The following is a 24,796-nucleotide window of genomic DNA, read 5'->3' on the forward strand; positions in this document are numbered from 1 at the left end:
TCCGCCGACGATGCCGTTGATCCCGAAGATGACGAAGGCACGATGTCTTGAACTGGTGCCGCGACGCTGAAGTTGGATTGCGTCGCGGTACTAGTTGAAGGTCTTGCTTCCATCGCTTAGCACCTGCGACAATCGCGACGAGAAGAGAGCGAAGCAGAACTGGAGTGCGGCTGACGCGCCGACACCCGGGTGCGTATTCGGGTTTTTTCCACGGCAATGGACACGCACACGTTCAAAAACGCACCCACAATACCTGATGGTTAGCGGAGGCCAGTAGAACTGGTAGAACTTAACATTACGGCTTATATTTGTGTGGACAATGTTCATAACAAACTCGCACACATTTCAGACGGTTTTGGTTGGTTGGTTGGTTGGTTCCTTATGTTATGACGCGTACCCACGCGGGGGATTGGCCAAGAAGCTGCCTGTAAGGCTGTGACCCGGTTTATTTTAGAGAAAAAAAAAAAAAAGAAGTACGAGAAAAAACATTGAGAGTAGAAAAAGAAATCTTTGGATAGAACAGGATTGTCAGGGAAAAAAAAAAAAAAAAACTTGCGAATGAAGGCATAGCTAGAGCCACTAAATAAGAAACTTCATCTAGTGGCTCTAGGCATAGCTATCTAGCAGGGCATCCGGCCTGTCGCCGGTGTCGCCGCAACAAAGGAATCATGGAGGAAAAAAAAGCTTAGGAGAGGCCCCCAGCTATCCCCGCGCATTGGCAAAAGTGTGGAGGAAGTCACGTGTTTTTGGCGGCCATTGTAAGTAGCGTTAGCAACGGCGTCCTAGCAACAGCCCGCCCGCCGTTCGCCAGTCATGGAGGAAAGGCAGCGCCTGCCTTGTCGTCCGATTGCGAAGATTGCTGCTTCGCTTTGCTGCGCTGTGGTCTTGCGGAACTCGAAAAGGATGCTGCGAGTTGCGACAGCTGCGCCGATGGGAATATGTCATTTAATTTCTACTTGCAAGTGCACCTTGTACCGCGTCAAGCTATTGCTCCGGTCGCGATCACGACGCGCCTATTGAAGTGCAGATATCGTGAACGCGCTGTCCCGTCGTACGCGCGGACACCCGTCTGGTAGACTTTCGGGAAGTGATACACGTGTGCAGTACGTAGGCGACTTGCAACCGAACGATTCGCAACTCAATTTTTTGGTTATCGCCGCCGCAATATAGGCCGGCAATGCGCGGCAGTGCTTTTGCAACTGTTACAAGGTAGATTCCCAGTTGATATAATTCCATCGTCCTATTACCTTAGTAGGTGTCCGTCTGTTGACTGGAAGAGTGCTGGATCTGGAATCTGGATCTTTTTGTGGTCTCGCTCTGGATTTCGATTTTCAACGCTTCATACTGCGAGGTTAGTGTATGAACGTTTTCAACTGATATCACCTTGAATTTATTGTCACAGAGACAAGTTGAAACTTGGCGAAAAAAAGTTTATTGACGCCACCCACCCTCTCATTTTTTTTTTACTCAATAAAATGTTTTGCCTCCTCCTCCTGCTCCTCCTCCTCCTCCTTCGCAAAAAATTCTATCGAAGGCACGCGAACAACGGTAAAAACATTCCACAATTTTTTAGCGTGAAATCTGCATGAAGTACTGCTTACCTATATATATAGAACGGCCGTTTAATTGACTAGTCATCTCTGGGATTGCCAGTGAAACTGCAACGCAAACTTGGGCACTTTCCAGTCCGGTAGCCGCATGGCGTTCGCCCACTGTTTGCGGCGTTCTCCATCGCTTGGGCACCTATAAACGGCGGCGATTGCAAACAAAGGATGAATGCACACCAGTGTACAGCAATACTTGTCAGCGGAATGATGCACTAACCGGTGGAAAGTGACGCCCAATTCCTTGGGTACCGATCGCGACTTGCAGCCTGGCACCGAGCATTGCGGCATTGTTAGAGCGAGCCGCTTCGCAAACCTGCTGCGGCCACACTGAAGACGTGTAACAGTGTAACCGCGCGTTTAGGTTCACGGTCACGCGCTGCAAAACGGCCTTCTACCTGCCTATCAGCTGATTTCCGCCGGCTCGGCGCTGGCAGATGCAGACGACAAGAGAGGCGATACAGGACGGAGGAGGCGGAGAAGGTGCACCGAGAGAGAGAGAGGCAAAAAGAGTCCGCCAATGGCATGGAGGGCCAATGGTCCGCCATTCGACTTACAGAAATGGCGTTTCCGGCTGCGCTGGGTGTGACGTCAGGGCCTCTCCTAAGCTTTTCTTTCCTCCATGAAAGGAATGAAAGGCGATCACGACGATCACGACATCTCTGTGGCAATATCCATGCAATATCCTATGACGGAAGCACCCAGGGAAAGAATAACGGTTAAAGACAAAGGGAGATTCAGCCGATTAAACGTGTATTCAAGGTGCGTGCGTCGCATCGAGGAAAAGCTGCGGCAATTTAAAAGAAAGTGTTCTATTGTTTCAGGGGCCTTTTACACCCAACAAAACAAATGCTTCTCTTTCTTTTTTGGCAGCATCTAGACGCTCCCCACCCAAAAAAAAAAAAAACAATGCTCTGCAATTTTTACGTTATTGTATAAATATGTCTTTCAAAAAAGTTCGAAAACGACACCAATAAAACATTTTTAAACCTTTTGTTATAATTTTAAACTTGTTTTATAGACCTAAAACGATTGGTGTACTTAGCTCGGTAGTCAGCAAACCATGTAAAAAAACGCCGTTTTTTTTTTCTTTTTTAGCGTGTTGCGTGGTGGTGATGGTTATTAACTTTATTCATCCAAAGCTGTTAAGAAAGAGGCACCGGCTGTTTGACTTTTGTGCGCGAGGTAATTTCTGCTACAAGCGTGCGGAAGAGCGGCGGTGTGGTTCGTAGTGAAGGATTGCACGTCTGCGCTGTTTACGGTGTAGTACGACGCGGTGCTGGCTGCCCGCCTGGTGCGAAATGTGAAAGCGTCGGTCCGTGTGTAGGACGTCGTTTGCTTGCTGCCTCGCAAAGGGTGATCCCGTGTCCATCTGGTCTGCCTGGACTCCTGTCTAGTGGTGTGGTGCGGCTTTTGTGGCCTCGGCATGACCCGGGGCATCAACAACTCGGTGGGTGTGCGCCCCTTCGACGGCTTCTCTTCGGCCGCAGTGGAAGTGAAGCATTTGTCACAGTGCTTTTGTGTCCTCCTTCGTCGGTTTTCTCTACTCGAGCACAATTGGCATGCTGGTTTCGATCAGTCTTATGGGGGTTCGTCCCTAGTGACGAGTCGTGGAAGGGTTAAGACTGGCGTCGACATTTGCGCTTTGTAAGAGGCTGCGTCTGATCTCACGGCTGCCGTGACAGTTGCCTCTGGGAAATTCTCACGGCAGTTTCCGTAAGAGCTGCCTGGCGTAAAATTCGCTGGGTAATATTACCTCCGAACGAAACCTAACATAACCTCACCGAACCTAATCATAACCTGCCTAAACCCAGTCCAACGACACGAACACAACCTATATTAATTCTAGAAGGCCTGTGCGGCGATCTTTTGACAGTGTAATTACCAGAATGAAGGAAAAAAAATCACGATGAGCAAACATTTAAAAAATTTCGAACGCTAAAAAGAAGAAAAAAAAATTCCCCGCATTTCCCCGAGGGGAAGAATGTGAAAGTGCGAATGCACGAGTTGAATTTGCGCGGTTCGGTAATGTTCGCGAAAGAGAGATCACACACACACACACACAAGTACAAAGAAAGAAAGATGCATTTATTCACAGACACCTATTTGTGTTGTCGTTGTACTTGATTGCTAGAGCGGATCTCAGCTTTGAAATTTCGTGTCAGTACTCCTTTAAGCGGGTGCATTAGCCCTTCTCACGCCCGATTCCTGGCCAATCCCCCATGTGGGTATGTGCCATGTCAGCGGCCAGGCAGCGCGCGCCCATCTCCCCCCGTTGCTAAGGAAGACGAGGAGCGCGCGCACCCGCAGCTGTTGCTATGCGGACTACGGCGGCGGACGATTCAGGCTCGCTTAAGAAGTGCATTCGCACTTAAAAAAGCGCCACTCCACCCTGTGATGGTGGTTGGAAAGTGAAGCTGTAAGCAACACCCACAACGATTACCCATGCCATGCGTCGTCACTTGAATTCACACACGTGGCTCTACAGAGAGTGAAACCAGAGACAAGTGAAATGCACTTAACCTCGCCTAGGGAAAATAAGAGAAATAAACGAAAATTGCCAAATAATAGTAATAAAAAAGCAAAATTAAAAAAGTGAAAACAAACTGGAAACAAAAAATGGCTTGTGGTTGATCCAGCCTTGTCCCAAAAATTGGGGGGTGGGGGCTTGCCGTCAGTCTAACCGAGTCTGGTTCGCGTTGCCTGCAGCCTTCCATCCTGTTGCATCACTGGCGCTGACCATAAGCCCCGTGCTGCAACCCTGCTGGTGATCAGTGGCCGCACCATGGCTGTGCCTGCAGTCATGGTCGCCGGCCGCCGAGTCCGAGTACTCGTCAGCCGTGAAGCACAGGCCACGGTTTTTGCCTTCAGCTCGGGTGCGGCATCTCTCCGTGTGCCGTGGTCCTCTGTTCATGCCTGTGCTTTCCTTCTAGGGACTCAGTGTGCTGCACCTGTTCGGTTCGTCAGCAGTGCAGCATCCCAGACGGACGATCATGGATCCACAGGCTCAGATGTGAACTTAAACCGTCTCTCCTGCTGTTCATGTAGGTGTTGCACTGGCTTGGCCATATTTGAAACTTTGGTGTGCTCTGATGCTCCGGTGTGACACCTTCACTGCCTTTGTAGCCCCCCACCCCCCTTTTTCTACAAAACTAAATGAACCATCACTTCCATGGTTTGGAGCGCAAAAAAGAAAACACGGACAAAAAAAACAGAGTAGGCGAGATAGCGCCTGCCTCGTCTACTTTGTTTCTTCGTCCGTGTTTTTTGTTGCGCTCCAAGTCATGGCAACTGTTCACCAAGTAGCGCAGCAACAAGTTCTTCTCAGAACCATCACTTGCATTCTCTGATTGCACCAGTGAATGTACGAGTGGTAAGCCAGCATTCTCGGTTAAATTCAGCTGTGTGCCCTTTATTATGCGTAGCATTTTAAATGATCTGCAGCTGGCCTATGTGTCCTGGGCACCTTTCTTGATGAATTGTGCAGCAACTTTAGGTGTTTCTGTTCTGACAGCCATCAAGTTCAGTGCTGCTTGAGGTGCTGCTTTTTCTTTGCAGGCTCATTTTTTTTTTACACCACTACTGTGCTTCTGGCATGGTAAAAAGTGCGAAAGAATGGTGACTTGAGTCTGAGCAAACAAGCTGAGCCATTAGACGAGCTTTGGGGTGCTGGCCACCATTTTGAAATGGGCCTTGAAGTTTGCGTGTGGTTTCAGAGCAGTCTCTTCTTTCACGGCTCTGCCCTTCCGGTACTCCCAGGTGCCGAGTCGGACGGCTCCACGTTGGATGCCTCTCTCGAGGTGTGCTGTGGAAATCCCGCTTTTCGAGGCGGTGGGGACGGCGCAGTGGATGCTTTGGAGGAACACCACAGCTCGGCCTATGGCGCTACCCACTACGGGTGAGTCCGGTTGGCTGCTTACTGAACAAGCTCTCTTTGTAAACACATTCAATAGTACCCAGCTCTTTCTGGGTGTTTTCTCAAGCCTGAAGTCTGCGTTTATAGCAATATCCTCTGGTGCTCCTCCCCCATCTTTAATGCTGTAGTGTTGGTGAACTCGGTGGGTCAAAAATTCAGCGTCCCCGGAACACAGATGGCACTCAAAATGGCTGACGGAAGGGGACACAAAATGGCCTATGGCTCAGGCAGTAAAGAAACAGGGTAGTTGAGTTGAAGAGAAAGTTGGAGGAATTTGGCTCTGGACGGCATTTGAGCCAAGGAGCTTTGGAAGGCAGGAGTGGCGCACATTCCCAAGACCACCACAGCTCGGCAGACTCAGTAGACTGCTTCATTCGGACCTGGTCATGCGGACCTACGGTCTTCGACTTATGAACGTGTGTTGCCTGCATGGGTAGCGTGACCGTGCTAATTACCGATGCAGCAATTAGGCAGCACAATCACTACATTATAAGGGGTGTCCTCGTACTGCATTCTGTTGCAATGGAATTGCCGATGGTATTGCCGGCACAGGGACCGGTCGCAACACTTAGCCTGCCATAACGTTTGCAACAGTTGTGGCTCTGACAAATGTGGAAAATGCAAGACCATGCGACGTCCAGTGGAGCTGCAAGCAAGTCATGTGGGAGAAAGGAAGTTTACAGTTGTTATTGGGGGAAGCGGATGCACTGATTGCTGATGCTGGGCTGAGTAATGTTGGTGTTTATGACTCCATGTATTTCTGTCCCTCTGAAACTATTTTGATCCTGTCACCACATTATAATGGCAGTCATTGTGTTCCACAGAGGTAAAAGTAACAATACTTGATTTGCTGTTCTTGAGTTGCAAGCTAACGGAGAAAACAAGCACGACAGGTGCTGTTTATTTATTTATTACAGTACCCACAGCCTGTGGAGTAGCCAGGAACTTTTTTGGGGGGAAGGAGGGCGGTGGTACTTGACCGAAAAAAGAAGAAAGGAGGTAGAAACTCAAGGCTTCTTGTGCATGTTTTTCTCAAGCGAAGCTTGAAACAACTGTCTTGAACATGCAATGTGTGTAATCTAAATGCTAACAGTAAAGCCCCCGTTCAAGGGCTACTGAAGTGCTTCTAGAATGGGGTAAAAATATATTTTCTTGCAATTAATACATTGGTTAGTTTATGCCTGTAAAGTTTTTGCTCACTGCTCTCTCCCGTATCGCCAGAAGAGTGAGAAACCGAGAGGCAGCGACCGTAAGTAGCGTCACATTGAGAAGATGGCCAGCGGCATGCGCCGCCGCTTCGCTGTGTCCTCGTTTTGTGGGCGAAGTTCCGAATTAAGCGGCCGTGTAATCTGCCCTTTATTTATCTTTATTGCCCAAAGTTGCTTCGACGTTGGTTTTTAACCGTTATGCCACTGTGTTTTTAGAGATACCCTAAAGCGACTCGTAGATACCAGAGATTTCCTACCCGGGCGCCCGTGGCTACTACATTGTCTTCACGAGTAGTCGGGGCCAGCCGTGTCGGCGGGAGCTCCGTGCTTCATACGCGAAGCAACGGGCTCCAACAAATACGGAGGTGCCCTCACTTTCTTATCCATTATTACTACCGCAGTGCTCTGGGTTTCCAGAACTTCTTGTTCGTTTTCCCGATCAACATTGTTAGCTATGACGACAGCTTAGCTAAGTAGGTAGATTTTAAGAAGAAATCAACCCAGCTGGAAAGCATGAGGTGTTTTCTGTGTGTGGGAGCACTCCGCACACTCGCCGGTCGTGCATTCCCGTACGACACACGATGCGGTTCAAACCGCGCATGCTGCGGCAGCAACCGCTCTTTTGCAAGGCAGTTGCAAAAAGCAAGGTAAACGTCCAAGAGGGTGGACGATAGTGCGGTGAAAAACTGTGCTAGGGATTGTTATCCAAGGTGATTTTGAAAGAGGTGATCGAATTTGAATCGCGATGCAAAGCGCCGCCCGAGCATGAGATGTGGCGAGAGTCGGATGGATGGCGCTACCTGCTCCCTTGGGTTCTTCGCTACCAGTGGCTTTCAGTCAGCGGCATGGAGGTCAGCCGTCGGTAACGAGGAAACGATATCGCTGTCGCAGCCCTCCGTGAGCCTGTGCATCTACGGCTCCACACTCACACACTGAAATAAACGATCGTCTGCGAGCTTGATAGCTGTTGAGCAGACGACCAAAATTACACAAGCACTCAGCATGACATTTATAACCTTTTATTGGTACTTTATGCATACACATGCCAGCTTAACGTTCGTAGGCTTCACGCGCAACAGGTATGTCATTAAGCTGGCTGATGCCAGAGCGTCGTCCAGCTGTATTTGTTTGTGCGTACAGCACCTGGAGCGGCCACTGGGATCAGGCGTTGCCTTAGTCCGTTTTCAGGTTTGCATGAAAGAGCATGTCCTTAAAGCGGCCCGGAGATGGATTTCAAAGTGTGTTTGTTTGTGTCAGAAAACTACTCTATAGAGACCGGGCAGCTGGACGGGTGGCACCACCACTCGGCGCTCCCCTCGTCAGTGGAATGAGCCGGCGCATTGGACCACACAGCCTCCCGTTGTTTTTGTCGTGTTTGCTTCGGTGCTTTGAATGTCTTGGTGGTGTTGTGAGCGGACATGTGAGATGAAACGAAGTCTACATAGATGTGTTGGGTTCTTAGATGCAGTAACGGTTACGTAAACTTGTCGGACCCGTCTAAAGTTGGGTATCAGCTGCAATGGCATGAGCGCTTTTTGCAGCGATTTGCGCTTGGCTCTACCCGTTCTGAGTACGAATAAAACTACTATTATTAGTATTCATTTCTTCTTAAATGCACTAACGACTACGCAAACTTATTGGATGCTTCTAAGGTTGGGAATGGGCTACATTGACATGAGCGCTTTTTGCAACGCTCTGCGCCCATGGCTCCACGCGATCTGAGTAGGAATAAAACTATTAGGAATATTAGTATTCATTTCTACCACTGTAAATTATCTTCACTGGTTTCAATGACTACGGTTTCTGCGCCAGCCTTAGCGCTGGGATACCTCGATACGTGTGCTTTGAAAAGAAAGGCACTTGCGTACGATATGGATTACCGTAGAAACGTTGCGGTAGTTTACACTCTCTGAAACCGTGAGCTTTGTGCCTTCGGTTCTGGTGAGCGACACTGTGACAGCATGAAAGCCTGAAAGCCAAAGTGGAACTCCCACGTTTGTGGTGGTCATTTTTTCAAGAGCCAAAGTTATTCAACCACCCAACAGCCCAAGCCACAAACCATCTCTCCTCCCCTTCCCGTTTTACCACCCGAGTGGAATAAAGGCTGGTACTGATAGTTAAAAAACGTGGCAGTGTTAACGTCAGCCGATGTTTTTTAATGCTTAAGTATTCTTTACAGAGTACCTTAAAAAATCGTGTAATGCCTTGTGAAGACACCAAGAATGCGCGATTAGTTGCCTAAAATATTGGTGCATCAATCCGAGTCCTCCAGCACAGACACATTTTCGACACGCTGGAAAAAGTTTAGATTTGGAGAGGGGTGCATGCAAGTTCAAAATTAAACAGCAAAATAATCTAACCCCTCGTCTGATGATTACGATGGTTGAACGCAGAGCTTTCTTCGTGCGAATGAATGGGAAATGGTCAAACAAAGACGCTGCGATCAAAAGACCAAACTGCGTGCTGGTCAAATTCGAAGCTCAACTAGTCAAAGTTTAACTCCAGAAGGCAACCAAGAAAACCCATACGAGAAAGCTTTGCGATAAACCATCATCGTCGTTAGACGGAGGAGTGCATGATTTTTCAAGCGTAGGTGGCAGCTTGTAACCACAGCATTCAGTTGTGAAGCTGAGTACAGGCTTCGGGCACCCTCCTGTCTTGCGTCCTTCAGCCACGCAGGAATTGGTTATTGAAAAACCATTTACCAACTAGCCAGCAACCATTGAAATTCTTAAGGGTGGTTTCTTCTTTGTCTGGCAAGTCGGACCCGACATGTCGAGTTTGTGTCGGGCGGCCGTTTTCTTTTGCGTTCGGGAGCAGGACCCCGGCAGCAGTGTCAGGCCAAACACGTCACTTGAATCGAATATTGTGATTGGTTCGTCCGACCTCATAGTACTTTTTGTTTACGCTCAAACAGCTATAGTGGTCATTTGAGAACATTTGAGTTTATTTCCCTCAGCATGGCGCGAATAAGTAACGTTTATGTAACGTAACGTAGCCGTAACGTTTATGTAGACGCAAGCGCATTGGAGAGCTTCTTATAAACCGGTGCATGCCCGGCGATGCTGCAGCTTGGCTCGGGCAGGGTCACTCTGGCTTGGGTTATGAAGCGGCGACGGCGCAAAATATATTCTTCCCGTTTTTCCGAATCTCGTGCGGCAAGACTGTTCTTTGAAGCATAACTGCTCTCCCAGCGATGTAACATGCGTCCACGTCCGTAGCAGCGCTCTATGATTACGCAGAAACAAGCTCTCGATCGTTCAGCGCATCGCATTCTGATACGGTGCGCACGGGCTGTCTATTTGCGTCCTTGCAGCAAATGTTAGCGCTTCTTTCGTCAACTGCAATGAGCGCTGGTGTTTTAAATTCTGCGACGCAGGGTACAAAATTTTGGTGTGGGGATATCGGCAGCATAGTTGTTACCTTAACATCATGTCCGCATGAATACCCCTGTCACTAGGGCGTATTTACGTACTCATTTTGCGATTACGCGCCTGTGGAACTACGGCAGCCAGCGATCGTATTTAGTAACTGGCAAAAACCGGAATAGTTCCACCGACCGGCGCTGCGGTGTTTTCTTTTCTTTTTTTTAATGGCGATGCCGGCTTTGATCTTTGTGTTCTACAACGAGATTACCTTTTCTGGACGACTGTACCAAGGCTCCCATCTAGGTCAACAGTTTTACTGAGTAAATAACTTCCACAGAAAACACAGCTAGGCACATTTAACGCTTTGCTGCATGTTTCCAGTACATTTGTTTACAGTTAATTATGCTGATTCCGACACTACAGATTTTGTTTGCAAATTAGCACAGGCTTCGAACCTGGTCCGGGGTTTGTAAAAACAGGCGTCCGTACACGTCTGCATATGGTGGCCATATACCAGAACGCATAAGCGATTCATACAGCAGAATGGAAGTTTTTTTTAGGTGCGCCGCATCTCTTGCTAACGGGTATGTCCCTCCTTTGTTGTTGTCGCGGCGTTGTCCGCACGCTCACTGCACATGTGCAACTCTCCTCTGTTCTCTCCGACAGCTGTGCGCAACACTCTCACTCCGTCTCATTATCATAACAACAGCTTCACTGTGTTAACAACTGCTCTCGGCGCACAAGCGCGCATCTGCGCATGCGCTGCGCAACTCTCCTCCGTTGTCTCCTCTCCTTCAAATCGGGAATATAAGCGGGGGAGCGCGGTGCGCCCGTTCAGTCAAGCGCTCGCTCTCGCTTGACTGTGCTCGACTTTGCTTGATGACTCCGTGCTGACATGATTTTTCCGATGTAGTGCGATAGAAGCAACAGTCCCTTCAGTGAGTGAGTTGACACAACCATGTACCAGCGTCAACGCAGACACTGAAAGCAACGTTACTTCAACTGAAGACAAGGCTGCGAAGCGAAGAGCTCGTGATGCTGAACGCAAACGGTTGAAGCGAGCGGTCGATGCTGAACTCCATCAACGGGAAGCTGCGTCCATTCGTAAGAAGCGAGCAGCGGATGCTGAACTTCGAGAACGTGAAGCTGCTTCGAAACGGCAACGTCGAGCAGCAACAGCAGCACCATCATCATCCGAGGTACGCAAGAAGCGAACAATTGCCAAACGTCAACAGCGAGCCGCAAACCCCGAGCTACGACAACGAGAAGCAACGGCCGTACGCAAGAAGCGAGCAGCAAACCCCGAGCTACGACAACGATAGTTGCTGCGACGTGCGACCGCTGGTACGAGATCCACTGACTGTGTACTTCAGCGACCACAAAGCCGTCGTGCTCAAAGTAAAGTGCAATAAAGAAGAGCTTCTTCACCGCTGAAAACGACAACCAGTCTCTCTCTCAGTAAAAGAATGAAAATTACGCCCATCTTCCTGCGTATGAGAACACCCGCACATGATGGAATGCATCCTACGCGTTCACAACATGTTTCACCCGATTTAGAGAATCAACCCAATGGAAACGCCAATTGAATCCCCCCGATGCGTCGCATCACATCAGGGTTCCCTCGCGGGAAGATGTGCGTAATTTTTTTTTATCCCTCACAGGAGCAGGCCAGTCCCACCACCTGCACTTACTGGGGGTACCAGCCATCTGGCCAAATTAATTTTAAAAAATTAATTCACATACTGCCTTCCACCCTCCCCGCTCCTTTCTTGCAGCCTGCGTTACTGCTTGTTCGTCGGATTAAAGTGAATAGCTGACACTCTCCTCCTACTTCTAATGGTCCCCATGGTAGTGCCCTTGGTCTTTCCTTTAAATTTTCTGTAATGAATTATTTCCATTGTAAATAAGCCTAGACAGATTTCGCTATATACTGGCAATTTCACTATTTCTTATAATATCCCCTCCTGCAGTCATGAGTGGGCTACGGGGTTAAAACCGGATGACTGTCTCCCTTCATGTCGTCAACAAAAAGAATCCACTCACACTTTTTTACCCTTTTTCAGGAAAACTTGCCCGAAGCTCAGAAATGTACTCGTCTAGCTATTGTATAAACTAGCAACTTGAGCTGAAGTCACATATAAAAACCAATGTTTCCTCATCTTGTCGTAAAGTCGGTTTTATAAAGCATAAACTCACCGATACTCCAGCAAAAGTTAGATTACTTTTGTACCCTACTTTAATTTGATTGAAACTTCAGTATGCCTGCACAGTCTGAGACCCCTATAGAGGAAATAATATCGAATTGGTTGAAAAGGCTCTAAGAAAGGCTGTTGACTTTATTTATTCTAAATATAGTTGCACAAATTCTCTTTGTAAGATCATGTAAGCTTATGGGATTCAAATATTAGTCAAGGAGAAAGTTTTTGCATCTTGCATTTCTTCACTGTTCAGAATTCTAACTAGGGTCGCACGATATGGTTGCACGGATTCTGTTAATGAGCTCATGCAAACTGGTGCGATTGAAGCACTAGGGAAAAAAGAAGTCTTAATGCCTTAAATTTTTTGCTGTTATCCTACAAACTTGGCCTAGATACAAGACCACGACATACTTCAAAATAATATTCATCATTACCATTTTCATTCTTTCACCCGTTCTACACACCGGTTGAAATTTTTTTCCCCACATGTATTATCGACTGGAAAAATACACCTGAACATATGTCTTGATTAATTTGAATAAATAGAAGCCCATCATGGTGGAGTTGCAAGGCTCCAAATTTTTTACCACCATGTCTAGTTGCGTGACAATTTCAACCGTGTGTGGCGATAAGTAGATCGCAAGGTGCTGCAGGGAACATTATTTGACGTCGAGATATTGATTTGCGTTCTGTGGGGCACAGTTTGGAATATCAAACAGCTCTGGTTGTTGTCATGTACTGTGCTCCATGGGGTGCCAATGCGGCCAGGCACTGCCGTCTCGTGGAGTCGGACATAACACACGCTGTGGCAACCCGCCGCGGTGGCTCAGTGGCTAAGGCGTTGCGCTGCTGAGCACGAGGTCGCGGGTTCGATTCCCGGCCGCGGCGGCCGCTTTTCTGATGGAGGCGAAAAGCAAAAACGCCCGTGTGTGCGAGATTTCGGCGCACGTTAAAGATCCCCAGGTGGTCAAAATTAATCCGGAGCCCTCCACTACGGCGCGCCTCATCGCCTACGTTGCGTCGGCGCGTTAAACCCTACAATCAATCAATCAATCAATCAACACGCTGTGGCACATACATGGCGGCGCATACACAGGGTTGCTTGCATGCAGGCTCCGCCAGCCGATTCACGCTATGGGCATAGTTGGTAGATAAATGGCAGATGCAAAACTCCCACCCCATAGGCCCTGTGTATCTAAAGCCAATCCATGGTTGGCCCCCACAATGGAGAAAAGGGGCAAGCAAGCGGCTAGTTGACTAACCTGTCATCTTTTGGCAGAAAGTTGTAGTAGTACCTCAGAGCTTGTTGTGGCGTACATCGCAAGTCATAAAAAGAAAACCAGGGAAACGTAAGTTATTATGACCTATTCTATGTTTCATTATTTAACAAGCAAGCTTTACTCAAGAAAGGTTCTGTTGGTATTAAGTAAATGTTAGGCAAAGTTTAGTTTTTGTCCCCTAGGTGCCATGCCCATACACTTTCCCCCCAGTTTCAACGATGCAGGGGGCCCCTGCCGCCCGGATTCTGAAGCAGAGTTTACCAATTGGTGTATACTCAAGTACTCTGCATGTAGTTGTCCGTCTTGAAGCTTCAAACTCTTCTTGTGGAACCAGCTGTCAGTTTAGGTGCTTTTCTATAAAATGCCAGAGCAGACATGCATCATATGCAATACCTGCAGTTTGGTCCAGTGGGTCCTTGCCGACATTGCATGTCCACTTGTGTGTTTGCTTCTTGTCATTGGAGGCACTGCTTACCGAAAGCCACCTATTGTGTGTGTAATGCCCCTGTAGCACAGCAAATATAAGGCCTTTCAAAGCAAATGACATCGCTGTTGAAGACATTTGGTTTGGCCGTGCGGGTGTACCTGGCAAAACAAATGCCATTTGATAGTTACAGCAGTTACCGCTTGCAAAGTCAAGGGGTTGCAAGATAACAATGTAAATGCTTCGATAGTATTTTTATGCATAGCCCCTCATAATTTGAAAACAAAATAAATTAGCTCCCTCTTAAAGAAAAGAGAGTATCACTGATCTTGATGACATAAGTAGACATCACAAGAAGAGACAAGTCAGCAATGTATCCGTATTTCGGTAGCAGCAACATGGCACAGCTCTACGAAGGTGTTGTTTCCCTTTTTTGCAAAGAAATTCAGGAAGGAATACTAATTTTTTTATAGCTTTTAGATGAAGTGCTCTAACACCTTGTTATTAAACCTCCTTGTTTAGTGATTGGCCATTGCTGTCAAGGCTGCACAGTCGGCTCGGAAGCTAATGTGAACGTGTTCACTGCACTCTTCAGTCACCGAATGCTGTTTGTGCCAAATATCATTTGTTATTCTCACGTAGCACCAAAGAATTGGCATATACAGCTAATGTAATTTGTGGTAAATATCACTAGATTTGCCTTGTGACAGGTGATGATGTCTGGGATGACGACACATTGTTGAGAGCTGTTCTGGTTTCAAGGTTCTGTATCGCATTTCCATGCACTGACACATTTGTGAGTAATCCCTTGTGAGCAGTGTTCACTGAGGGCTCTTTTCTGCAAGGTTGCGGCTAAGTTCCCTCAGTCTGTGCATGAAAGGAAGGTAATGTTTGTGATTAATTATTAATCCACTCGGTTGTCACGCCTGGTGGGCACACAAGGGAGCTTGCTTTGGCAGGAGTGCTCCTTGGGTGGGGGCCACTGTCCGTCTGTCCAAAGTGAGGGAGCTGGGACGTATGGGATTCTTGGCTTTTCAAGTGTCACTGGCCTTGGCTCCCGTAGCGCCAGCATCCACTAGATGTGGCAGCGAGTGATGATCGCCGCAGTTGACGCCTACGCACAAACACCAGCCCCTCCAGCTGTGTGACAGAGTGGGTGTTATCTGTTATCTCTGTGACTAAACTTGGGAGAACTCTAAAAGGACACACCAGCCATGAAATTTTCTACATTGGGTGAGGCAGGTGCGTTTGTAATTAAACCACGCAATAATCTGCACGCCATCTTGTAACAGCAATTGCAGTGGTGAGCGTGAGCTGAAACCAAGCTGCATTTTTTTCATGAACTCAGGCGGACTTAGTGAAAATTGGGGTAATGCTTCTCCATATGTCGTGCAGCATGCACTGCTGCATCCTTCCATCATGCCAAACTTCAAGTGGATGAAGTGACCAATGATGCTGTTCACTATGCCTCCCAGCAAAGCGCAGTTGTGGGCTCATTTTCTACTTTTTCTGCACATGCACTGTGGCCCAGGTGACAACAAACGGGGGAGTATACATTTATTGTGTGTGGGGGTGCACGCATGCTTATTCGCTATTTTCTTTGGCCGTGAGCACATCGTGTAGTACGACGCGTCATTTCCTGCTTAATTATTTCTTGTGGTTGCTATTTTGCACACACAGGGAGCTTGCAGCGATGGCCACTGGAAAGATGCTTGGAGGGATCCGACCCTGTCTAAAGTGCAACGTGCAGGCAACCAGCTTGACTGGTTGTGGAGGATCACAAGCTGTGGATGTGTCCTACGTCTGTGGTGGATGCCACAAGCACTTCACTTTCCCAGAAGACTCAGAAATGGCCTCATTTGGTTCAGAAAAGCCCCCGTCTTGCTCGCAAGTGCAGATGGGCGGGAAGCGTTATGGCCGCCCATTGTGCCCTGGGTGCTTCTCCGGACTGAATGGCCTCTACTGGGATGCTGAGGCTGTAGCTCTTGTGAATGTTGACGCTTCTTCGGACTTTTTCACCCGTTCCTCTTGCGCAAAGGGCTTCACCTTTGAGCATGACTTGTGTTCCCACGAGAGGAAGCACACTGGTGGGGATCCTGAGATGTCTGATATTAGTCAAGAGGGCTTTTCTCAGAAGGATGCGCTTTTGGCACGTGACGTTTGTCAGGAAGGCTTTTCTCAAAAGGTGCTTTTAGCTCTTGGAAGAAGAGACTCAGGCGAGAGACCTCATGTGTGCAGTGCTTGTCATAAACGCTTCGTGTGTGAACGCACCTTGCAGTTGCATAATTGTAGGCGCACAAGCCTAATGGTTGCTCTGTGTAAAGTCTCTGAGAAATGCGTTCCTGATAAAGCTCGGCTCAAAGCTCACAGAAGCATGCGAGCTGCTAAGGGTTCCTTCTCCTGCCAGTATTGCTCGAAACAGTTCGCGCGCAGGAAGAACTTACTCTCTCATCTCAGGAACCATCACGGCAAGAAACTCTTTGCATGTAATCTCTCTACAGATACAGAGACGTTCACCTATCGAAAGGGACTTCGTGTGCACGAAAAAACACACGAAAAACACACGGAGCTCAAAGCTCACACGAGCCAGCGCATTGCTGACGATTTCTTCTGCCAGTCTTGCTCAAAACACTTCTCTAGCAAGAGAGGCTTACGCGAGCATCTCAGGAACTGTCACGGCAAGAAACCCTACGCATGCAATCTCTGTACAGAGACGTTCACCTATCGAGAGAGCCTTCGTGTGCACGAACAAACACACCAAAAACACACGGAACTCAAAGCTCACACGGAGCTCAAAGCTCACACGAGCCAGCGCATTGCTGACGATTCCTTCTGCCAGTCTTGCTCAAAACACTTCTGTGACAAGCGCAGCTTACTCCGTCATCTCAGGAGCCATGCCGGTCAAAAACCCTACAAGTGTAATTTCTGTCCAAGGACGTTTGCCTACCAAGAAACCCTCCGTTTCCACAAAAAGACACACTCGGGCGAGAACCTTTATGTTTGCAGTGTTTGTAACAGACGCTTCCTGACCAAGCGCTCTTGGCTTGCCCACGAAAGCAAGCATGGTTCCCATCAGTGTAACGTCTGTAGAAAAGCCTTTCCTGCAATAGCTGAGCTTGCAACTCACATGACGCTGCACATTGCTGAAAAGCCCTACTCGTGCTCACTGTGTTTGAAGCGCTTCAGTACTAAGTTAAGTGCGGTGCGTCATGAAAGGGAACACACCATGGAGAGGAGGTACACCTGTAGCACATGCGGAAAGAGCTTCATCTACGACCAAACTCTCTCCCAACATGAAAAAACGCATGCCGCAGAAAAGCCACACAAGTGCAGTGTGTGCCAGAGAGGGTTTATACGCAAAGACCAGCTGTTGCGTCATGAAGAGAAACACACAGAACAGATGCAGTCTAATTCTGTAAACATACCGCAACGTGCCTAGGAATCTTCACATTCCTCTCATGACTTTGATAGAAATTTTGTGGCTAAGCTTTTTTTTTCTTTTGCACTGTCTCAGAACTGCTCTCTCGAGGTGTTGCAGGTGTATTGTGTGGAGTATTTGTGCTTATTTTGAGGGATTATTATGAGCACACACACGTGAATGTATGGCTAACAGCTGCTGTCGTTGCCCTTTTTGCTTGAGCACTGGGGATCAATCCTTTTTCTTCTTGAATTAAAGAGCGTGTCATTGTGGTTCATTATTTCATACAGGGAAGTCTGAACTGCAGATTGACATTAACTGGATGTGCACTGTTGAGATCTCATCTGATTTCTGGGTTTGGGCTATCTACTAGCTGTAATCCCCTTTAATAACTTAAAGCTCGATGTTCTATTGTGATTAGGGAGCATCCCTGTAAGTACAGCAATTTGAAGAGGTGTGCTTTACCTCTGGTGTTTCCTTTCAAATCACAACCTCTGTCAGGCCATTACGACTGGCCATCAGTGCACCAGCATCCAAATTTTTCCATTCACTGTGGTCACTCGCTCTGACAGCTCAAACGTTTGTGAATTCGGAGGTGCTTCTAGCTGCCTTGGCCAACACGCCAGCAGTGTCCAGGCATGAACGCGTTCGTATCTATGAAGCAGCAACGCAACTATGATGGCTGGCTCGAGTCAAGTGAGAGGCAAACTTTTAAGCTGATTAATAGCCTGTTCGAATGTGTTATGTTGTGTAATTTAGTTATGTTCATGTCACCGGGTGGCGCACAGTGCTAAGGTGGCCAATTTCCATTGTCATCATCAGTAACCGCAGCACAGTTATAAATAGCGTGCAATAACAATAAAGGCTTTTTCCGTGGGTACGAGGCAGCGTCTGCATCTCTCTGCCACGTATGGTGAACCGGCGGGTGTTGGATACAACAGAATGTTCGCTTACACAACAAACTTTTATGCTTGTAGCACATCAGAACACCTTTTGTAAAGGAAAACAAGGTCGAGAACTGGGCTAGTTGGTATACATTCATGTTTTACCAGTGCAAACTAAACGGGACGAGAGAGGAGTACACAACACGAGCGCTACTAACAACTGATGTTTTATTGAAAAGAAGGAAAACATATAAAGAGTTGAGCCTGCGCACTAACCACAGCCGTGACGTAAACCACGCTGATTACACTCTCCACAGCTGAAGCTCAAGCACTGTTCAGATAAGAAACTTCACAATCCAGCAGTGACACCGAGGGCCAGCTAATGCACGTGTCAGAATTCTTTTTTATCAAGAAGGCTTCCCAAATTTCTCTCGTGCGAGTGTCACTGTGTGCAAACAGAATACTTGTGAGGTTGAACTTGGGGTGACAACCATGCTTAGAGCAGTGTGACGAAAGGTGGGACGTGCGTGTGCCCTTTAGCGTATTGCGATGTTCCCGCAGGCGATGTTCCCGCGGGAGCACGTGTGCTGGACCTACTCGCCAAGGTCAAGGAAGCCTTTGTTAAGTTTTTCTTCATGCCACTCGAAGGTGGTAAAGTTGGGTATAGCCGTTAACAGCCTGCATTTGTCGTTAACGAAGTCGTGTGTTCACAAAATGGGTGCCAGTTTTGCCTGCCAAGTTACCAGACTAAAACAGGCAGCATTCCCGGAGCACGTGCTTGTTTCTGCGGCTCAAAAGTTTTCTCAAAATTAAAAAACTACGGAAGGTCAAGGCGGGCAAAGGAAAAACTACAGCGTTTTGCTGTTATCCCGTATATGCGCGCAATTTCGCATACGGTGAAAAAGATAGCTGGCAGGTTCAACGTGGACGTGGTTTTTTCAGCAAAAAATAAGTTGGAAAGGCTTTGTCCTGCGATAGACAGGAAGTTAGACAGCAAGAATAGAGGGTCTTCCCCAAAAAAGGGCTATGGTGTGAAACACCATCACAGTTTGTTGAATGCAAAACCAAAGTTGTGTACTGCATCCCCTTATCGTGTGATAATGTATATATTGGACAGACGGGGCGGTGCATTAATGAGCACCTGCGGGAACATCGCAATACGCTAAAGGGCACACCCACGTCCCACCTTTCGTCGCACTGCTCTAAGCATGGTTGTCACCCCAAGTTCAACCTCACAGGTATTCTGTTTGCACACAATGACACTTGCACGAGAGAAATTTGGGAAGCCTTCTTGATAAAAAAGAATTCTGACACGTGCATTAGCGCGCGCCCTCGGTGTCACTGCTGGATTGTGAAGTTTATCTGAACAGTACTTGAGCTTCAGCTATTTGTGCTGTGGAGAGTGTGTGGTCTACGTCCCGGCTGTGGTTAGTGCGCAGGCTCAACTCTATATGTTTTCCTTCTTTTCAATAAAAGATCAGTTGTTAGTAGCGCTTGTGTTGCGTACTCCTCTCTCGTCCCGTTTAGTTCGCGCTGGTAAAACGTGTTTGTAAAGGAATGCACAGACCCATCTTCATAAATGTGTGTGGAATCTGCAGCCTGCGCCAAGCACTGTCTGCGGCGAAGATTCTCTGGCTCAACGGGGCGAGGATCCATTTCTCACCAGTAATTGCCAAGGAAAGCCCCACGTGGCGTTGGTGACCGATTCTCGTTCTCCGCCATGAAACATTTGCGTGCACGATGGAAATGTTCTGTGTGGGCACAAAAGTCTTCAATGTACGATTCTTCCGTTATACTAAACACCACGTGACAAGTGGAAATAAATGGCATTCTTTGGTGGAGCACATTTATCAAAGGGACGCTAAAGGCAAAATGAAATATTGTTTTAACTGAATCGTCATACGTTTCTTTGCTCTCGGCTTTTGTTCTCGCCAGAGCGAGAAATGCTTTTGGGAGTGGATATATTGCCAGCTGCTGGAATGTTATCATCACCGAATAAGTTGCCGGCACAACTCTATGGCCGGCACTCGCGTGACGTCCCGATGGCTGTCGCTACTGCAGCACTGCTGCCAAGAAATTATTTCGTCCATTAGGTTTCTGTAATTAAAAACAGCTTAGTTTATGACCATTCGTTTACTTATTTTTAGCTAGAACTTACGGTATCCTTGCTTGCATAAATTTAGTAGCATCCATCATGCATCCACTCGCACCGGAGCTGCGCTGCCTCTGGGCAGTCGGCCGCCATTTCCCCGTGCGTCCGCGTAGTGTGTCGTTTCTCCGTTCTCTATCCGTGCGTATGTTTTTCACATGTTGGTGGTGAGGCGTGCTCAGAAACACATTTTGTCGGTACTGTAGTAGCGTATGATGTGGACAATGTCGGACGACGATTTCATAGAGACGCTGCCATCGTCGGAGCAGGCAGTCGTCATCGACGCAACAAGCAGCACCCTCCCTAGCATCGACTCGACTCGCGGATACCCCAGAGCTGAATTTTCGCTTAGGCGATCAGTTCTCAAGCTTTGCTGAACTTGAGAAGGTCATAGCATATAGTTCTGCCCACTTTGTACAGTTGTGGATGAGAGATGCGCGCAAACCGTATTTAGTGACACTAGCGCGCACGATTGAAGCCGCAAAGAAGCGAATCGGGAAGATCGCCAGCAAAATGTTGGACGTGCTGAAATATCACAGCGTCAAGTACTGCTGCATTCACGGAGGGAAAAAGTTCGCGATGAAAGCATCAGCAAGAACGTCCTCATGAGTAAAATAGGTGTCCATGCAAGCAGCAGAAGCGAGTAAAATTGTATTCGGGAAATTCTAATACTTACTGCACTTGATTGCGATCGAAAGTTCGTCTGATCCGGACATAATGTCGCGCACTATGTCGTATTAAGTCTGTAGCGAGCCTAAAACGCAGTTATAAATTCGGTGTTCATAGTTTATTAATGCTCACACCCAATTTCATATCTCATTTCAGGACCCTCAAACAAGACTGGGTTCTACAAATACCTCGTGGCCACCCAAGATGGTAGCAGTCCGGAGCTTGTCTCTGGAACATAACAATCATGCCGCATCAGAGGCACTTCTCCTGCATCTGCCTCAGCAACGAAGACTGCCACCTGAACTGCAAGCAGAAGCCATGGCCATGCTACGTCTTCATTCTGGCAAGAAACTGCTGACGGAGCATTTGGAGAGCTGCACCAAGGTTGTGACACTGCGGGACCTTTCAGCCAAAAGTAAAAAGGACAACCCGAGGAATGACCTACAAGCCGCTGTCAAGATGCTTCAAGACAATTACAAAGCCACAGTGAGGCTGCTAAGTGATAAAAATAATGAGCTCAAGGCACTGTTTCTTCAAGATGAAACAATGAAGAAATCTTTTGGGGATCACCCTGAAATCATCTTCATTGATGCAACCTACAAACTTCTAGAGACGCGAATGTCATGTTTCCTAGTAATAGTAGAGGACGGAAATGGTGACAGCAAGATAGTTGCAGCTGGGTTGTTTGCGACTGAGGAAGGAGACGCCCTGTGGTGGTTCTTTGATGTTTTTAAGGAACTGAACCCAAACTGGGATGCCATCCAAATTGTCATGGCCGACAAAGATTGGAAGGAGCGGAAGGTTGTGACCGAGCTACTCTCGCAAGCTTCTCTGCACATCTGTGCATTCCATACGTTACAAACGTTTTGACGGGAGGTCAGTGTGCGAAAGCTTGGAATATCGAAACCAGAGCAAGAGAACTAGCATTGAATCTTCCGCAGCGCATGGTCTACTTTCAAAATGAGTACGAATATCTGCAGTTGTATGAGGTTTTTTTTTCATTTCTTCCAAAGCCTTCCTTACTTCTTCGGTCGTTACTGGTGGGATGTCTATCTCCTCTGAACTACTTTCTCGTTCGGCTTTATCATGGACGTCCCGGCTACTGTACAGATCCCTATGGAACTCCTCGGCCACTGTGACTATTTTATCCCTATTTGTGATGGCATTGCCTTGCTTATCTTTAAGTGCATACATCTGATGTTTACCCACGCCAAGACGCCTCTCACTGCTTTCAGGCTACCTTCATTCTTTACAGCGTATTCGATCCTCTCCATATTATACTTCCGTACCCAGCAAACCACGAAAGTCCATAGGATATCCACAAATGGTCACAATATCCAATGTCATTTTGGGACATTCATGTGATGTCCATACAATGTTTCACCCAAGATCATCTGCTTGCGGACATCCATGCGATATCACTGCAGGTGTGTTATTATAACATCATTATGCGATATTGCTAGGATGTCCACTAATTTACATTTTTTCTCACACTGAGAATTCGCACTCATAGCGCAGTGTACATATGGGGCCCCAGCCACACAAAGTGTCTTAGTTCAAATCACCCCTCATCCCCGTCTTTCCTTAAGCTTCGAAATATTTTCTGGCCTGTTTCTAACTGATATTTTAAATGAAGAGCGGGTAGTTATTTGATTTGGAATTTGAGGGAAATCTGGTTGCCTTTCTGTTTGATTCGGGAATTGAATTCTATATTTTAGGCTGCTTGATTTATGTGGATGAAGAACAAGCGGGACTGTTGATTTTCTCATTTCTCATTTTCTACGAGCACTCGTACGCAGCCTGCAGTGCGGAACCAGTATGGAGCACACTGAGTAGGCAGGACTCTTGTCACCCAAATTTGATGCTTTGGATGCGAGCAGGTGCATTGCATGATGCAACCCACCGTCTTGGTGTTGCTTGTTTAGTTCTTGCGCGATGGAGTGGCGTGTCTTGTCCAGTCTTGTAACGTCGGGGGAGATGAGGGTGACGGCCGAGTAATTTTGCAGCGTTTTACTACATCGTGAATAGCCTCGTGGGGTGAGCAGTCGAAGGCTTTGCGAATGTCCAGAAGGACGACAAAGGCCGCGGTTTTTGGTAGCCTTCGCGTTTTCTAGTGCAGAGACAAGGTCAGCAATTGAATCCATCCGATCCCCCGTGAAAATGGAAAGCGCATTTCTAGCAAGAAATCATATCTTCCGGCTTCATTTCTGACTCGGTTATTAGATTCTAGCTGAAATCGACAGCTTCTACCTAGAAAAATTCTTAGTTTAGCCAGAGAAGATTATTTCCAGCTTGCGGGTTTTTTTCTTCGCTTAACTGACATATGCTAGCTGGAAGTAAATCTCAATCCAGCTAGAAATAAACTAGAAACTGAATTTCTAGTTAGAAATTCTGCTATTTCTTGCTAGAATATTTCCAGTAGGAGAAAATTTCTGGTTCAATAATCCAGCTAGAAAAAAAAACATATTTTCACCTGGGATGGCACTGTGCTGGCGGCAAAAACCTGTCTGCTGCTCAGGGTTCAAGTTGCAGATTCGCGCATACTGGTAATTCGCATGAAGGAAGAAAAATGGAGGAAAGAAAAATTCCTCCATGGTGATTCGAGGCGTGCGAGCGCAATGGATTCGAGAATTTTGGAGGCAGCGCTCGTGAGTGAAATAGGACGAAAAGAGGAGAAAAGTTAGGGAGATTTGTTCTTTTTTAGGATGGGAGAAACAAGTTGGAGGCCAAATTGAGCAGGGAGGGTGCCGAAAGACCAGTAGAAGTTGCAAAGTCAAGGTGGCGCGAGCGCTGCCTCTCGGCTACGTTTCCGATAGCCTGGTATGTGATGCCGTCAGCCCCGGGCGCACTTTTCCTTTTTGCATTTTGAATGGCCCACACGAGCTCGGCCGCCATGAAAGGAGCTTCAAAAGCTGTGCTCGGGGGGAAGGCGCGCGCGTGGCGTCAGATTCTTCGTTTTGGGCTGCGGCAGTGTTTGCGCGAGAAAGCTCGGCCGCGTTTTTTCCCACTTGCTATGGAAAGGGCGAGGAGGGGGGGGGGGTTGTATGCGGGGGGGGTCTCGGAGAGAGCGCGAAGCAAGTGCCGTGCATTCGCCCCCCATCCCCCCGAGCGCGCCGCATACTTCCTCCCAGATTCTCCGTACTTGCTTGGCGTATCGTATGACAAAAGCGGCGGCGGCGGCGGCGGAGGAGGAGGACCGGAGGAAAACATCCTCGCCCTCTCCGACGGGGAGCTGGGTTCCCGTGGTTCCCGCGCTTTTCAGTCGCTCACTCGCTCTTTGCTCGGCTGTTGTGACCACAATTGTCTCATACTGAGCTGCTCGAAGGAATTCGAGTCTCGAGAGACGGGAAATCGACGGTTGGTGTTCGGATGGTGTTCGGTTCCGGTCTTCGGCTGCACCACACGGTTCTCAGATCACCGATCGGCTTCACGTCAAGGACCCGGCCGTATACTTCTACTTCAATAATTACCATCAATCTCTGTTCAAGGTATTTCTTTTTTGCGATTGTGGTCTCTGTTCAAGGTATTTCTTCTTTGCGATTGTGATGCTACTCGCGGCTCCAAATTACTGCTTGGTATTTTCTTCCAGTTTTCCTTCTGAGATCGACTGCCAGTGAATACATCACAAAAACTTCATCCCAGCCCCTTGATCAACGTCTCAAGTAGCAGGTAAGAAAC

The 24,796-nt window shown here is 47.7% G+C and overlaps 1 protein-coding gene and 1 long non-coding RNA gene across 9 annotated transcripts; one reads left to right on the forward strand and one right to left on the reverse strand.

Moving 5' to 3' along the window:
* The first annotated feature begins 44 nt into the window (after window positions 1-44).
* LOC144142376 (uncharacterized) lies at window positions 45-24,122 on the forward strand. 8 transcript variants are annotated; one of them, XM_077673844.1, is made up of 6 exons: window positions 2,678-3,054; window positions 4,314-4,480; window positions 4,538-4,648; window positions 5,364-5,502; window positions 11,064-11,163; window positions 11,218-12,036. In XM_077673844.1, the coding sequence occupies exons 2-6, from the start codon at window positions 4,390-4,392 to the stop codon at window positions 11,416-11,418; spliced, it is 642 nt and encodes a 213-aa protein (XP_077529970.1). In that variant the 5' UTR covers window positions 2,678-3,054; window positions 4,314-4,389; the 3' UTR covers window positions 11,419-12,036. The 8 variants fall into 8 exon arrangements, with proteins under 8 accessions (XP_077529965.1, XP_077529970.1, XP_077529968.1 ...); XM_077673842.1 differs by having other exon boundaries at window positions 11,010-11,163; window positions 11,218-12,003; XM_077673840.1 differs by lacking the exons at window positions 11,064-11,163; window positions 11,218-12,036 and adding exons at window positions 15,679-16,121; window positions 16,170-18,457 and having other exon boundaries at window positions 2,679-3,054.
* LOC144141448 (uncharacterized) lies at window positions 1,231-2,216 on the reverse strand. Its single transcript, XR_013316606.1, has 3 exons — window positions 1,825-2,216; window positions 1,602-1,743; window positions 1,231-1,344 (listed from the first exon to the last, which is right to left on the reverse strand). It is a non-coding gene; the product is annotated as an uncharacterized LOC144141448 (long non-coding RNA).
* Window positions 24,123-24,796: the final 674 nt, after the last annotated feature.

Source organism: Haemaphysalis longicornis, unplaced genomic scaffold, assembly GCF_048455015.1.
Source record: "Haemaphysalis longicornis isolate Haplotype H1 unplaced genomic scaffold, Haemaphysalis longicornis Haplotype H1 scaffold_6, whole genome shotgun sequence".
Taxonomy (NCBI): Eukaryota; Metazoa; Arthropoda; class Arachnida; order Ixodida; family Ixodidae; genus Haemaphysalis; species Haemaphysalis longicornis.

Excerpts from the sequence above, each read along its gene's own strand:
- LOC144142376 (XM_077673839.1), top strand. The coding sequence starts at position 4,390 with ATGGCTGTGCCTGCAGTCATGGTCGCCGGCCGCCGAGTCCGAGTACTC. Across the intron at positions 4,481-4,537 it reads GGTTTTTGCCTTCAGCTCGG|GGACTCAGTGTGCTGCACCT; the intron begins GTGCGGCATCTC and ends CTTTCCTTCTAG. Across the intron at positions 4,649-5,363 it reads CCGTCTCTCCTGCTGTTCAT|GTGCCGAGTCGGACGGCTCC; the intron begins GTAGGTGTTGCA and ends CGGTACTCCCAG.